Genomic DNA, 17,398 nt, shown 5'->3' with positions numbered 1-17,398 from the left:
ACGTCACGTAAATTGGTTCGGTGTATCACGTGACAACTTGGCGGTTTCAAAATTAATGTGGTGGATGCTGGCAAAATAACAATTAGAAAAGGTGTAGTATTTTGTAATCATCTGTCATTAGCAAACGGAACGATGAATTACTATCTTAGGAAGCTTGTTTTATTGTTCTAGCAGAAAGTGGACATCGTTGTTTGTTCTGCTCATGTCAAATGATGTTTCATTGTGGACCGTGATCATGCATCATGCATTTTACTTTCCGAATAGACTGTGATATGAAAATATTTATCACATTGTATGGTCATCGGGCCATTTCTTAGTTCTACCGGATTATTCGCGTATAGACTATTTCTCTGTCAAATGTCCAATGACATTGGACCGTGAGTGTGAAATGTTGTCATTTTTGCACTAAGAGTAAGATTGACAAACTGTCACACACCAGATTCTAACGGATTTGAAACTAATCATCAGCAGACACGTGTCAGTATTTCGATTTCAACGTCCTGTGTAACATTGGCATGTATGTTATGACACATCTTGCCCTAAACTGGAGGAAGAGCTCCAGGATAACACAAAGATTATCATTTTGAACATGATCATCTTCATTATCACATAAAACATAAATCTTATTTTATTATGGATGGAAGTGAGTTCTAGGTGCATCTTCTAATGCATTTGACATTCTACCATGTGGGGGTTGAGGGGGGGGGGGGGGGGGGGGGGGTTGAGATCAGAGGCGCCACCCATCATTTATCAGACAAATCATAACATCATACATTGTCACGCAAAGTGTTGCGGACTGTCCGCACAGTAAGTCTACCTTTGCCTGGGTTAAGCAGGTTTAGTATTGCTCAGTTTTGATCACTGGTTATTTCACATGTGAAGAACCAGGTTACATTTGATCTTCAGCAACCCTTGCTTTTCGTTAGATGCAACAGATGACTTGGTTGATGCATGTCATCGTATCCCACGTGCGTAGATTGATGCTCATGATGTTAATCAAGATTGTCTGTTCCCGACTCGATTATTTACAGACCAGCATCATTTAGCTTGAATATTGCTTGGTGCAGCGTTAAACAACAAACAACCACTGGTCATTCCTCAAAGTGTCTGTAGCAGTTGTCATCACTGGTTGTCAACCTTCCGGCTATGGTTCAATCTTTCATATCGGTGGGCACAGGTGGCCCAGTTGTCTAAGGTGTGCAATTCGCTGTACAGAGATTCATCCCTTGTCTAAGCCAGAAACCTATGATTGTTGGTTTGAATCCTGTTTCGCCCCGATTATGTTTCTAGGTTTGTCAGCACCATACCCGTGCTCATGGGTTTCAACGAAGTAGTAAATGTCTGAGACCTGCATCACTTCGGGCTTTCCTCCCACATTTAGCTGACATGCAGTGATATAACTGGAATACTGTTAAAAGCGATGTTAAACCAAACTCACTCTTACTCAATCTTCCATGTAACAAATGCAGGCTAACTAGATGTTTGCACTTTGTATATATATTTATTTATTTGCCATTTATCATGTTTATTTGATAAAAAGACATGTGATTTAAAAACAGTACGTTAACTAATTGTCAGAGCTTTTACATTTCACCTACACTGCCCTGTTTGTGGATATATGATTGTAATAATATCATGTAGCATTTTTTCATCTTAATAACTGAATTACTGTAACTTTGTCCATAGTGAATGAACCCAGGGGATATATCCTAATAGAGTGGCGATATGATACACTGCATGATTGAGAATGCAACCCTATAGCTATCACCCTCCCAAGCTATGTTTGTTGTTTAACGCCGCACTCGGCAATATTCAAGCTATATAACGGCGGTCTGTAAATGATCAAGTCTGGACCACACAATCCAATGATTGACATCATGAGCATCAATCCTTGCAAATGGGATACGATGACATGTATGAACCAAGCAAGCCTGACCGCGCAATCCTGTTAGTTGCCTTTTACGACAAGCACAGTCATCTTTTTAAGGCAAGAATGGGTTGCTAAGACCTATTCTACCCCGGAATCTTCACAGGTCTCTCGAACTATGACCTGTATTGATGTTGTTGCTGAAGATGTTTGATTTCAGATTTGTGAACATAGATTTGTTTCTTTTCCAGATGTCTCACTTAAACATGACATACCCAAAGAAGAAGAGGAAGAGATCAGTTACTGGCAATCCTCCCGAATGTGAGTTCAAGAAATGTTGTCATTCATGCAGTTACTGGTTTAGCAGTATATTTTTGGTTTTTTGTGCGTGCTTATTGGATGTTAAGTCTTTGAAACTAAGCATGAAAGTTAAAGGGTTGTATATTTAATGCCTCGTAAAAGGGAAACCTCACTGGGGATCAATGTTCATCGTTATCTGTTTCAGTGCCACAGAATACTTGTGTCTTTTGTCGTTCGACTGAAGACTGTGAAGAGGATTATGGGAAGGTCATTAAGAAATGTGGTTTCACTGTCCACTACTTCTGCATGGTAAGCTAACTGCTGATAGACATGCTTAAAAATTGCCCCATTGTGTATTTATTTGCGAAAAAAAAAATTTTATCAAGAAGTTTGAAATTTACCTAGAGGGCCATAGGGTGCCTGTGATTTTTCATGGTAGCCAAGTTGTAGTTTTGGAATCAAAATTGTAAGGAGCAGATTCATTTTATTAAAATCTGGGTTCAGTTTTGTATGATCACTATATAGATGAAGTAAAAAATAGTGCTGCTCAACAGATTTTGGAAGATCAGTGTACCAAAGTATCGAAAAATTGGCATCTGCATTTGAAATAATTAAGTCGTCAAGAGCCTGTTGTGCAGAGTTGCATCCCTTTGCCGTTTGCATCAGTAATGACCTTTGGTTTGTAAGTAATATACCCTAGCTTGTGGGTTTCACATAAACTTTCACCATCTTGGGCTCTCCTGCCTCATTGAAACAAACACTTCATGATCTGTGTGAAATACTGTTGAGAGTTATATTCCTATACATTGCAGCTGTTTGCGAGTGGCCTCAGCCAGAGTGGCAAGACAGAAACACAAGGAATCTTTGGCTTCATGCCAGGAGACATTCGACGCGAGCTCAAGAGAGGCAATAGGCTGGTAAGAGAAGCCAGTAGATGATAATAATGACCAAGTTCAAGCCGAGTTAGTGATTTGGGGCTGAAAAAGAGACTGCTCTTCAACTAAGAAAGTAGTTTCACAAGCTTGAGATTCATGATATTGTTTTTCTATTATTGTTTCTCAGTTGTATTTTGTGTGTGGAGGGGGGGGGGGGAAGGGGATTTTTTGTATATATGCACAGGGATTTATCTAGCCTCTTTTTTCACCCTAACTTAAGTCTGCAGCATATGTCAGTAAATATTCCCGGATTGGAATTAAAAATTAAGTCAAATCAGTTGTTTTAGAAACAAATGACATCTTCACCTGCCAGCACACGAGAAATGCCAAAAATTACTGATAGCTCATATTTATTATGTCAGTTATCCTAATGTGTTTTTTTCAGCGTGGTTTCAACTGTGTTAATTATAAACAGTGAGATCATCTAATCCCTAATGATTGTGAAGCTTTTTCTTCCCATAGCGCTGCACCTACTGCAAGGAGAGGGGGGCAACTATCGGCTGCGTGGTCACATCATGTCGCAAGGCATTCCACCTGACTTGTGGCCGCAAGAAGGGATCACTGCATCAGTTCTACGACTCCTTCAGGTAGGGACATGTCACCTTGGAGACCCTTGTCACTGTAGAGACCCTCAGCCTCCTTCATGCAACTTTCCACTGATGTCACACAGTGCTATAACTTCACGATCCATGAAGATCCGGGGTAGAATAGGTCTTCAGCAACCCATGCTTGCCATAAAAGGCGACTATGCTTGTCGCAAGAGGCAACTAACAGGATCGGGTGGTCAGACTCGCTAACTTAGTTGATGCATGTCATCGTATCCCAATTGTGTAGATCGATGCTCATGAAATCAATCACTGGATTTTCTGGTCAAGACTCAGACCACCGTCATATAGCTGGAATATTGCTGAGTGCGGCGTTAAACAACAAACAAAATCATGTCGATTCCCCGGTGACAGAAAGCAAGGGTAAATGTTTATGAGGCGGCCATCTTGATGTACCGATGACATTATGCAGCAAGGTTACAATGATGCAGTGATGTCATAGTTGAAAGAGCGTTCGTGCACTGGTCTCATTGGCTTTGCAATAAGCAGTGTGCATCCTCTTGTAAGATTGGAATTAATTCGGTTTTGGTAAGATATTTAATGCCATTGAAGGTGTGACTTTTAGTCTACGCTTGTCATCTGCATTGCTTCATTTTGGCAATAGACTTAAAGCATGTTAAATAGATGTTGTTCAAGGATTCCTGATACATGACAGTTAAGTTGCCCTGAGAACACAGATACCAGCAGACACCCAAAGGACATTTCACTCAGTGGCAGAGCTCCAGCTAGCTGCGTATCTGCGTAAAATACGCATCAGAAATGCAGAAATACGCAGTAAACTAAAATCCAAGCATATCAAATACGCAACTAACATGACAGATACACTACAAAAATAAAACTTGTGCGTTTCATCAAAATATTGTGAAGTAACCCAGCGTATTCGATTAGCAAATCAGCAACTTATTTTGAAATTATAAACTGGTATTCCGTCAACCTTGCCAAACTCCACGATGACAGTTACATCATGATCATTTGGCATCACACTTTCTTGTGGAAGTTTCATGGTATTTTTGAGTCCTATAAAGCTCTTGAACCCACACGACACCAGTTTGCATGGACTAGATGAATAGTTTTTTTTTAATATTTAACTTAATACCCACATGTGTAAAAACTAGTGGGTAACAAAAATTTGAATACCCAGATAGAATTACTGATACCCAATGATTTTAAAATGCATGGGTAAAATACCCACAACACCAAAAGCTTATCTGGAGCTCTGGGGTGGGGTAGCCTAGTGGTTGAGGCGTTGGCTTGTGATGCTGAATACCAGAGTTCGATTCCTCTCAAGGTACAATGTGTCCCCACTGTCATATTGAGGGAACACTGAATTACTGGAATTACCAATGATGGTGTAAAAATATACTCATGGAGGGTGAACTTTTTTTAAATATGTGGCTTGATAACAGATGATTAATGTTGTAAACCGTTTGGATTAATTTTTTGGAATAAGTGACTAATATTCAAAGATTAACCTATGATTATATACATTGTGTGTTTCATGTTTTTGTAGGTCCTACTGTCCCGATCACCGGCCGCGCCAGACTGTGCAGATCAGCGACCGCCTGGCGTTTGTAGGGACAGCGAACACTGTGTGCAGCATCTGTATGTACGCTGTCGTAGCCCGCTCCTCCCACGAGACCATGAGGGCACCCTGCTGCAAGAACTCCTGGTTTCACCGCTCCTGCATACAGGTACAGTAGACGATTCTGGCTCTTAGAGGGGCAGTTGGGTAGTCTAGTGGTTAAAGCGTTCGCTCGTCACGCCGAAGACCGGGGTTCGATTCCCGACATGGGTACAATGTGTGAAGCCCATTTCTGGTGTCCCTCGCCATGATATTGCTGGAATATTGCTAAAAGCGGCGTAAAATCATACTCACTCACTCTGGCTCTTAGTAGTTGTCACATCAGTTGCGTAAGTGATAATTATAATAATGAATGAATTATTATGCCCCCAGATTGAAAAACGGGAGGGATATAGTGACAGCATGTCCGTCCATCTGTCTACCGTTCGTTTTCTGTTTTTGGAGCAGTTGAATATTTCTTGATGAAACTTGCAATACAGATCAGTCTAATGGTGAACTGGTGCAGAGCTCCAGATAAGCTGCGTATCTGCGTGAAATACGCATCAGAAATACAGAAAGACGCAGTAAAATAAAATCCAAGCGTATCAAATACGCAACGAACATTACAGATACACTACAAAAATAAAACTTGTGCGTATCATCAAAATATTGTGAAGTAACCCTGCGTATTCGATTAGCAAATCAGCAACTTATTTTGAAATTATAAACGGGCATTCTGTCAACCTTGCCAAACTCCACGATGACAGTTACATCATGATCATTTCTTGTGGAAGTATTGTTGTATTTTTGAGTCCTGTAAAGCTCTCGAACCCACACGACACCAGCTTGCAGGGACTAGATGAATAGTGTTTAAATATTTAACTTAAATACCCACATGTGTAAAAACTAGTGGGTAACAGAAATTTGAATACCCAGATAGAATTACTGATACCCAATGATTTTAAAATGCATGGGTAAAATACCTGTAACACCAAAAACTTACCTGGAGCTCTGCTTGTGCCTTTTGATGATTCGGGTATTTAAAAATACTGAACAGCAGTGGTTTTTTGTTCCAATGGCAATGAACCAAAAGTGGGGTATAAGTTGCCAAACGCCAGTTCCGAATTGCAAGAGACCAGGGGGATATGTCATCCCCTGATGACTCTGTTAAGTTTAAGTATGTTCAGTCTTCTGTGTGCATTTAAAATTTTGATAAAGGTTCATCTTTGCGTGAGAGAGGGCAAACTTACTATGGAGACCTGAACAGAGTTTGCGTTTACAGTGTCCAATATCCAAAAATAGACACAGAAAAAACTGGGATGCAAAAAAAACAACCTACACGCATCCCCTTACATGCTTTTCATTTTGTAAAAAGTTTACTTTACGCATGATTTATGTTGTTTAGTTTCGAGTTTCTCTCAAGTCCCAAAAGTCAGTGTGTTACACACATAAAAACAGACACTTCAAGATTTCAACCAGACACCCTATTTATGCTCAGAATATCTTAAAATACACCATTTTAGGTCTACATTTGATAAAAATTCTTTGGGAGGGGGACGGGCATGCACCCAAACCCCCTTAGATAGCCTAGCACCTGCAGCGCTCATGGCTAACGTGTGGATGGCTAACGTGTCCAAGGGGATCCCCTTATTGTTGAGGCCAATGCAAACACTACCTGAAACTATGTCTGAAAGACAAGAATGCAGAACTTGAATAAGCATGCTTACGATTTTGACCAAAATGTGTCAAGTTTCAGTCAGAGATACAGAATCAAGGGGTGGTTATCTACTGGCAGAAGAATCATTCTGATTCATCCTCATTGTTGTCTCATGATGCGCTAGAGATGGGATCAATAACAGCCTTGTTATTGCTGTATGTTGAGAGACATCAGACAGGATGGAGCAGGAATGTGAGAACGATGTCCGTACCTCCTGTTCACCATCCATATTTGATGGGGGGCACGGGTGGCCCAGTCATCTAAGGCGCAGCTATTCGCTGTGCAGAGTTGCGTCCCTTGGGCAAGCCAGAAACCTATGGTTGTGGGTTCGAATCCCGATTTGCCCTGATTATGTTTCTAGGTTTGTCAGCACCATACCCGTGCTCGTGGGTGTCACCGAAGTAGTAAATGTCTGAGACCTGCATCACTTCGGGCTTTCCTCCCACATTAAGCTGACACGCCGCGATATAACTAGAATGCTGTTAAAAGCGGCGTTAAACCCAACTCACTCACTCACTCCCTATTTGATGTTTCAGAGATATGCTATGTCTGCTGGTCTGTATTTCTTCAAATGTCCGCTGTGCAACAGCAAGGACTTGTTCCAGTCGGAGATGCTTCATTGTGGCATATACATCCCTGATCAGTAAGTGTCTTCTTTTCTTGGTGGTGCCAATGTGAATGTATGCTTAGGACTGTATGTTTTTTGATTGTTCAAGAATTGTTTGATTGTTGAGAATCTGGCTTAAACGGTGAATTCAAAGGCTGTTGGTCCCAGTGTCCTGGGTAAACATGTATATCCATGGCCTAGCGGATAGAGCGTCTGCCCGGAGTGGTTCGATCACCTGGCTGTGTCATACCATTAGAAGACACTCTCCTTCCCAGAGTTCCATGCGTCCGGCAGCCAGCCAGCATAGTACCTCTGCCACAGGCCAGCGCCATGTGACGATTCGTCACATCTTTCACAGTCCATTCAAGATATTGCATATGCTTTTCATCCGTTTCATGTTTGACAAGTCTACACATTTTCATAAACAAATGTCAAAGAATGGTTATGGTTCATTAAGAAAGTATCCTAATACATCTACTTGTTTTTGCGTAGTTATCCTTTGTTTACATTGGTTGTACGGCTCCACGTGCTGTCATCGAAGCCCAACGGGGGCTAGCGATACGGTCACTTTGATGTATAAATATATTGTCATGCAACTGTCATGCAACTGTCGCATTTGTAGTAGCATATCTATATAATTATGCAAAACAATATGTAAAGCGCCCCCAACTTCTTGCATTAGTCCGTTCTATACTGATTTCTGAAAAAGCGTGTTTGTTTACAAACAAGAGAAAAGTCCGGTCACGTGATATGTGTGTGTGTATGTGTCGGGGGGGGGGGGGGGGGGGGGGGGTCACTTAACTGACATGATACTAGACTTGTAAAGCACCTAATTCATAATGTTATCATGGCTATTGAAGACAAATATTAGTGGGAATCATATTTTGGACTATGTACACCAGGATTTCCAACGTCTCTGTGTGATCTTTGTTACATGTTACTCCTGGGCCATCCAACTGGTCCTTAACTCGTTTTGTAGTAGTCACGTCATACTTTCGGAACTAGCTTCTTTGTTTTGCCATGTCTAACCCTGTTGCTCTCCTTGCATACATAGCACTAGTCTACTGATAAAAAGAAAGCTATCAAATAGAATTATGCATAATGCATAGGGATTAAAAATTTACCTTCTTGACTTTGCTTCCAGAGATGCATCATGGGAGCGAGAGCCAAATGCCTACCAAGATCTGTATGAGAGATACTCCCACTGTGATGCTGCCAAGTGCAAGTGTCTGCAAGGGCGAGATTATGACCAAGATGACACGTAGGTTACCCTGGAGAAATCCATCTTCCTGAAGCAAGCATGTCCACTAGCCTGTATCAAAGCCTAGTTTCTACCCTTGCCACAGCAAGGCCACCTTTCTTGGCTCGACTCTGGCACCTCTGCCCCTTGTAATGAAAACACGATATCCCATCAGATCGCTGTTCTTATCTCGTATAGCTTCACAAAGATGGCGCCTACCATAGGCAACGACCTAGTCAATGAAATAAAGAAAACATTCACGATTTCAACCCTGAGACAAAAACATAGGCAATCGTTAGGGGGTTTAAAAGATAAAAAAAAGACATGTTCGTGTCAACAGGAACATGCAACGGTAAATCACTTTCATACATAGGTGTGCCAGTCGTGGATGTTGATTTTGTGAAACGTTCTCTGATTGGGCTATCGATATGTGCAATAGTCCAATCATATTTAGCACAGGAAAGTGGGCTTGATGTGGCAAGGGTGGAAACAAGACTTTCATAAAAAAGTCTAGTAGACACTCTTGCCTTGGGAAGATGGGAGAAATCATACTTTCGAGTGTTCATCCCAGAGCATGGCATCAAGGCATTTTCACTCCAGATGTGTTATTTTATAGAAATTGGAATTATTCCCCTTCCCCACTATGGCTTCTGAGACGGAATAGGTTCATTTAACTCCTGCTTGTCTTAGTGACTCAATTAAGGATCTGACCTGTGAAGATCTTCAGCAACCCATGCGTGTCGTAAAAGATGACTAAGCTTGTTGTAAGAGGCAACAAATGGGATCGTGTGGTCAGACTAGCTGAATTGGTTGATGCATGTCATTGTATCCCACTTGCGTGGATTGATGCTCATGATGTCAATCTCTGGATTGTCTGGCCCAGACTTGATTATTTACAGACCACTGTCATTTAGCTGGAATATTGCTGAGTGCCCCGTTAAACAACAAACTTACAATACAGGATTTGTTGGTTACAATGAGTGGTCAGGTGGTTTGTTTCATTGTACCCAGTTACTTACAACTTGCCCACAATGAGATAAGACCTTGATCTAAATATCAGTTGGACAGTGATACCAAGAAGTAATATGTGTCCTGATGTGCTGGTTTTTCTGGTTACAGGAAGTGGGAGATCATAGTCTGTGAGTACTGTGGCTCCAAGGGCAGCCATGCCGCCTGTCGGGGCCTGGAACTTATACGCAAAGAATACGCCTGTGGAGAGTGTGCAGAGATCGAGAAGAAAAGTAAGTTTCAAAACATGTTCACTGGAGTGGTTATGGAATGACTTTTATATTCCCTTCATTGACCAGCATTATACTGGAGGTAATCTTATCTCTCATGTAAAAACAAGGTAACATGAGGGACCTTTTAGGCTTAAAATAATAAAAGAATTGGTCTCAGGCAATGGCTATCAAAAATATAGTGCAAGCGGTCTGTGATTTCTTTTGTTTTTTATCCCCCGCCGCGCGAAAGCGCGAAGCGGGGGATATAGTATTCACGACCGTCCGTACGTCCGTCCGTACGTCCCACCTGTTTGTTGCCGCGATATCTCAAGAACTAAACACTGGATTGTCTTCATATTTGGAACTATGGTGTATATACAGACTCCGCAGACACCAGTCGGTTTTGGTGACCTTGATCCCATTTTCAAGGTCACAGCAGACAAATCTGCTTTTAGAGTTGGAAAACGGTGTTGCCGCGATATCTCAAGAACTAAACACTGGATTGTCTTCATATTTGGAACTATGGTGTATATACAGACTCCGCAGACACCAGTCGGTTTTGGTGACCTTGATCCCATTTTCAAGGTCACAGCAGACAAATCTGCTTTTAGAGTTGGAAAACGGTGTTGCCGCGATATCTCAAGAACTAAACACTGGATTGTCTTCATATTTGGAACTATAGTGTATATACAGACACCGCAGACACCAGTCGGTTTTGGTGACCTTGACCCCATTTTCAAGGTCACAGCAGGCAAATCTGCTTTTGGAGTTGGAAAACGGTGTTGCCGCGATATCTCAAGAACTAAACACTGGATTGTCTTCATATTTGGAACTATAGTGTATATACAGACACCGCATACACCTGTCAGATTTGGTGACCTTGATCCCATTTTCAAGGTCACAGCAGGCAAATCTGTTTTTGGAGTTGGAAAACGGTGTTGCCACAATATCTCAAGAACTAATCGCTGGATTGTCTTCATATTTGGTACTATGGTGTATATGGCGGGGGATATTTCGTCACTCTGTGACAAATACTTGTTTATTTTATTTTTTGTTCAAACTAGTATGTAACCAAATAACAGTTGTGTGACCAAATAAACAGTTGTGTACAATCAACCTGGGAAAGGGCCTTCCTACATAAATGTATTCCTTGATGAGTAAAATACTGGAATACAGTATTTGACTACCATTGGACTTGGAATATTCAGGAATTTTTTTGTGTTTTTTTTTTCTAAATGGAAATAATAACAAAACGTGCGGTGAACTTTATGATGATGCGGGAGGTGCCTGAGAACCAAGACTATTCTTTTAGCCTTATCATGTATATTGAGATTACCACAGTCATAAGTAACACATAAAAGCATTTTCAATTGTTCGAACCAATATGTTCTTATTCTTGTACTTACTTTATTTTCCTCACCATGTTTTGTAATGAGAAGTTACCATCAGTGTTTTTAGCCTTGAATAGCAATTACCATTCATTCACATTGTTCAGTTGTTGACATCTTCCTCTCTGTTTCAATCACAGGAGTTAAAAAACGTGGAAAGAAGAGCCCACCTCGAGTTCGGAACAGAACCCAAGCCGAACTTCAACACCTTTTGGAAGTGAGGGTTGCTGAACTTGTCACACAAAAATCCAACCAGAATACACCCAATTCTAAACAGCCAACACCTAAATCTAAAGCCGGCACGCCCTCCCTTGGTTCTCTGCGGTCAGTGCGGCGGTCAAGGAGAGATCAACGTGGAGATGTTGTGGTCATGCAGCAGGAAGGAACAGACGCTGAGGTGGACGTGGAGGGTTTGGGGAGTGACGAAGATCCCTCATCCTCAGAAACTCCTGCCATGAAGAAAAGACGACTCAGTTTGCAACGGTCATCTCGATCCCAGACTAAGAGAATAGGAAGACATATTGGCACCATGAGCAGTGATTCACGTTCGTCGAGTATTCCTAGCACAAGGGGAAAGTATTCTAATTATGTAACTCTGTCGACAGTGACAGACACGGAGGTGAGGAAGTGGGGTACAACAGAAACAGAGTCGTCCAACTCTGCATCCTTGCTCAATTACATGGATGATAGTGACGATGTGTCGCAGACATCGGACAGTGACAGTGAGATCTGTGCAGTGGATGAAGTACACGAGGACTCCACGAAGAAGACAGTGACCATCAAATGGAAAGGGAAGAAGATCAAAATCTACAAAGAAGTGGAGAAGGATGACAGTGAGGATATATCCAAATGGAGTCTTCATCTGGAGGTGGGTGACTCGGATGACCTTCAACCCTCCACATCCCAGACGCCACCGCCAGACGGAGGGAAGGTCAAGGAGGAGTCACCCCCTCAACTTGTTCCAATAGATGATGAAATAACCATCCGATGCACGCCTCCAACCCGACCGTACATGCTGAATGTGAAAGCTAACTCGGTCAAACAGCAGACGGACAAAATCAAGGGAGAAGATGTAAAATGTGAGGAAGCTCCACCTGTTCTGTATTCTGTTTGGGAGGAGGATTCTCAGACAGGGGGCAGTCGAATTACACGCAGCATGTCTGTCGATAGCAAAAATAGTTGCAGCCAAGATTATATTGACTCTATTGACATCATGTCACGTAATTCAAACACACCCAGACATTCAAGAAGGTCGCTAGAATGTGCCTTTACTTCTCATGATAATCGATCCAAGTCGCCCTGTTTGGGTAAAAGATTCCGTGAGAATGATGCTGAGAGTATTTCATCAGCAGCCAACTCAGTCATCACCTTGTCCTCAAATGTGAGTGATACTGGTGAGAACGAAAGTGACTGCCTGATAGTCGAACCTGTGTATGTGACCGAGAACCAACGAAACGTGTCGGACGGTAAGGTGTCCTATTCAGCACAGATTGCCGTGGGGAGTCCATTCAAGGATGGGGAGTACCCCGAGACTGTGCCTTACCGCCGGATTACAACAGGGCATGGCAGTGTAGGCGTTGTGATAGACTTGACTGACAGTCCGTCCGAGACATGGCTCGGCTTTGCTGATACTGATAACTCATCGAGATCAAACAGGTCATCGTATTCATAATTAGTCAGGAACTTTTAGAAACATTGATAGTTGAACTATTCAGTGAAGTGATGATCATTACAGTTGTCATGGTAATATGCACATAGATGACGTTCTTGAAATTGTAGGCCAGCCAAGTCTGTGGCTCTTGGACAGTAAAATCATCAGCTTACTTTGTTTCATGGACGAAAACTAGAAGTTCTGATACTGACTCAGATTTTGGGTGGGAATAATTATAAGGAAATAAAGCCGTTGGGTTCTCAGGCCTCGTGCATCAGGGAAACACATGGGCATCAAGATCATTTGTAATCTGCGGTAAGACCTACGAGGGAACACTGAACCTCTGGAAGCTCCAGAGGTTAGGACAAAAGTCAGAAAGTTTTATTCTGAGAACCAGTTTTTATTTTTTTAAACTTTAATTAGGTTCATGGTAATGTAGTTGTACCGCACAAGACTTCTTTTATTAAAAGATGTGTAGAAAAATATAATTGCTTGCCAATTAGCCTCAGTTAAATTATCCATGTAACCATGGTAACTATGGTGTAATGGAACCAGTTTAGATTTTTGGTTTGACCCAGGGTTCCTGATGGTCACATTTGTTTTCATTTCTCCACTGGGTGGATTGTCTGCAAGAACTGCTGATGTGGTATTTAGCCAAATGCTCTGACTTCAGTGACACAAGATATAATTGACTCTAGCTTTCAGTGAGAGGTGTTTTGTGTATTTTGAAACAAAGCAAAATTTTGTATTCATTCATCTTGAAACACAGGCTAGATGTGTGTGTGTTGACAGATGTCGTCGTTTATTCTCTTTGTGTTTACTGCAAGGTACCGCTTCTTTTTTTATATTGAAAAAGAAAGGTTTAAATACTAAGTTTTACATTATTGCATTGCATGCATGCAGAAATACATGTAAATTTAAGAATGTAACAACATTAACAAGATTTAAAAAGCCCTGTAAATGAATTTTGGACATTATTGTTTTTTACAGTTTTTGTTGCCACTGGCACTTCGTATATAGAAATATCCATGGCAGATGTATAGAGAAGGTTGTCCAGTCTTTCATGGAGCAGGGTTTAATAGATTAAACATTGCATCTTTTTACCTAGAAAAAGTACATGTATTAGAACCGGTGTTATAATGCTAAAGTGACTGAATATATTTCGGTTATATTCCTTTTTTCTCCTGATATGTCGGAGTGATACTATTGGGTTTCCTGAGCTGACATTTTCAGAAGGATGTCCAAATATTCACAATATTTGTTGACAATGATGATTTTACAATGCTGTGCAAGTTTCTCACATATTTCAAAGAGTTTGTTTCCACTCCCTGCGGAATGGCAGTTGGCTTTGAACGACTACACAGCTTCTATATTGTATGCTTTCATCAATGTAGTTTCGTGTACAGTCAGTATATTTATTTTTTGGAAATGGCTGAGTATTTGTTGTAGCCCTCGTGGAAGTAATGTTGAATAATTCTTGTATTGATGGATGCCGTTTTCTCCGTATTTGACACCCTGTACCAATAAGTGCCCCCGACCAACTTCTAGACCAATCTGTGAGTAATCTATAGGTGCTCCCTACTAACAGTAAATAGTTTTGTGATAGTCTGTATTTTCTTCAGATTTCTGAAGGTGTAGAAGGATATATAATCGCCTGATGACTTATCAAAAAAGTTTTTTAAGTTTTGGTGACGTTGGACCTAAGTTTGTTCACTACCATTCGATCTCTGAAGATAAATTGGGGGGCATGGGTGGCCCAGTCGCTGTGCAGAGTTGTGTCCCTTGGGCACGCCAGAAACCTATGATTGTGTGTTCGAATCTCGGTTCGCCCCGATTATGTTTCTAGGTTTGTCAGCACCATACCCGTGCTCGTAGGTTTCACCAAAGTGGTAAATGTCTGAGACCTGCATCACTTCGGGCTTTCCTCCCTTTTTAATACTGTTAAAAGCGGTGTTAAACCCAACTCACTCACTCGCTGAGCATAAATTGAGCTTCTTAGTTTTGGTTTTAAAAAACACACTCCTTTGTCAATTTTCCAAGCCCCCCAAGGTGCTTATTTTGGTAAATACAGTAATGTTTAAAAAGCTGGAAATTTTGGTGAGCTACAGAACTTCTTTGCTGTATTTTCATTATAGTTTTGGGACAATATGCATCCTTTTTTAAAGGACCGGGTAGAATAAGGGCCTTTTTGGACCACAAGATGTACATGATTTAAAAATTGAGGAAAACTTGAGAAATTGTTATGAAAGTTTATCAGGTATGTTCACATGAATGAGAACTAAACTTTGTTCAGTGAAACAACTGCATGTTTGCTTCACAACAGTCATTTCATAAGAGGATAAAATGTGTTATTGAGGCTGATTTTAGAGGCTTCCATGAGCAAATCTTTGACCTAAGGTGATTTTCATAGATGTGCAGAAGAACATAAGTCATGGTAAAAAAGTAATCTTGGGTCACAGACTTGCTTGTACTTTGCCATGTCTTGCTCTCGTTTTAGCCATATTTGTGTATTTGACCAGGTCAGCTGTCCATGTCTTGCTCTCGTTTTAGCCATATTTGTGTATTTGACCAGGTCAGCTGTCCAGAACATGCAAGTGTAAGAAAGAAAAAGGCGAGTTGTCAGCTGTTTGAACATGGGTGATACAATTTCATACCATTGTTTCAAAGTTTTCAGCAACTTTAAAATTTAACATTGTTGTAGACCAAAAAGTGCCCTTATCCTACCTCCTTTACGATATTATGTCTTTCTTTATGATAGATGCTTTCCAATATGTTAAACAGTTTCTGTCATGTTCATCTTGCAATCATATTTTAAGTCGGTTTCAGCAAATATGCTGGCGTTGATAGTGATTATGAAACAACAGCTGGTATTGTAACCACAGTGTTTATCACACACCTATCGTGTCTCTATATCCGGTTTATCACATACCTATCGTGTCTCTATATCCGGTTTATCACACACCTATTGTGTCTCTATATCTGGGTTATCACACACCTATCATGTCTCTATATCCGGGTTATCACACACCTATCATGTCTCTATATCCGGTTTATCACACACCTATCGTGTCTCTATATCCGGGTTATCACACACCTATCATGTCTCTATATCCGGGTTATCACACACCTATCATGACTCTATATCCGGGTTATCACACACCTATCATGTCTCTATATCCGGTTTATCTACACCTATCATGTCTCTATATCCGGTTTATCACACACCTATCGTGTCTCTAAATCCGGTTTATCACACACCTATCGTGTCTCTATATCCGGGTTATCACACACCTATCATGTCTATATCCTGTTTATCACACACCTATCATGTCTCTACATCATGTATATCACACACCTATCGTGTCCCTATATCCGGTTTATCACACACCTATCATGTCTCTGTATCCTGTTTATCACACAGCTATTTGTCCCGTATATCACACACCTGTTACTCTTTCCTATAAGCGAAGCTCATTTCTGGTGCCCCCGCCGGGATATTGCTGGAATATTGCTAAAAGCGGCCGAAAACCATACTCACTCACTCACTGCTAGTTCTTGGGGTACAATTGAATGTTTTGTTTTCTTTAAATTTCTTAGTGTTATGTTTACTTTGGTGATCAACTTTTGTCTCAGTTTAGAATCAGAATTTGAATTCAGCTTTGCTCTCTTTTGTTTCGTGATTATTATTTGGTTCAGTGATTATTTACTACAGCATCAGCATCAGCATCAGCAGCACGGTTTTTTTATCGTTTGGCCTGGCATTGGTTGACCAAGAAATAAACTCAGTCTGTTTGAACTGAAAGATTTTACTACTACACCAGAAAATGAATTGATTTCTTACAAAGAAGTGTCTGTTTTCTTATTAGTTTATTGCAGTGGCCAAACACTTGCAGGTCAATTAATGTCATTGTTTAGTATTTGGTTGGTTGTCAACTGAAAAATTTTAAAGTGTTGTCTAACATCCAAGTGCTGTTCCCCTGACAACTGGCAAGTCAGCAGGTGATCAATCATCTTCCCGAGGCAAGTGAGTTCACTGACTATAAAAGACCAGTTTCCACCCTTGCCGAACTAGGCTGGTATTATGGAGTTACATTTTGGCTGGACTAACGAGTCTATGCATAGTCCAATCAAAATTGCGCCCCGAAATCAAAATCTGGTTCGTAAACTGTCGTGCAGAATTTGCAAAACGTGCACCGCCAACTCATCAGCAAATATTTTCCATATCTTTTCATGTTTTTAATCAAGGTGCTCACGTGATTTGATGCATTTCGCGATGTAAGGCCCGTTTTATCACATTATAGATCTTG

General features: G+C 41.0%; 1 protein-coding gene across 2 annotated transcripts; it reads left to right on the top strand.

Moving 5' to 3' along the window:
- The first annotated feature begins 6 nt into the window (after positions 1–6).
- Positions 7–16,935, top strand: LOC124146677. Of its 2 annotated transcripts, XR_006862714.2 has the most exons (11): positions 7–91; positions 2,119–2,188; positions 2,373–2,476; positions 2,980–3,084; positions 3,565–3,689; positions 5,218–5,398; positions 7,522–7,628; positions 8,737–8,853; positions 9,952–10,073; positions 11,581–15,610; positions 15,664–16,935. XR_006862714.2 is itself a non-coding variant. In XM_046517088.2 (10 exons), the coding sequence occupies exons 2-10, from the start codon at positions 2,119–2,121 to the stop codon at positions 13,110–13,112; spliced, it is 2,463 nt and encodes an 820-aa protein (XP_046373044.1). In that variant the 5' UTR covers positions 7–91; the 3' UTR covers positions 13,113–16,935. The 2 variants fall into 2 exon arrangements, 1 of the variants encoding a protein (XP_046373044.1); XM_046517088.2 differs by having other exon boundaries at positions 11,581–16,935.
- Positions 16,936–17,398: the final 463 nt, after the last annotated feature.

The sequence above is a fragment of the Haliotis rufescens genome, unplaced genomic scaffold (assembly GCF_023055435.1).
Source record: "Haliotis rufescens isolate VD_foot unplaced genomic scaffold, xgHalRufe1.0.p SCAF_3, whole genome shotgun sequence".
Classification (NCBI taxonomy): Eukaryota; Metazoa; Mollusca; class Gastropoda; order Lepetellida; family Haliotidae; genus Haliotis; species Haliotis rufescens.
The sequence above is the reverse complement of the archived record's forward strand: the minus strand, read 5'-3'. Positions and strand labels throughout refer to the sequence as shown.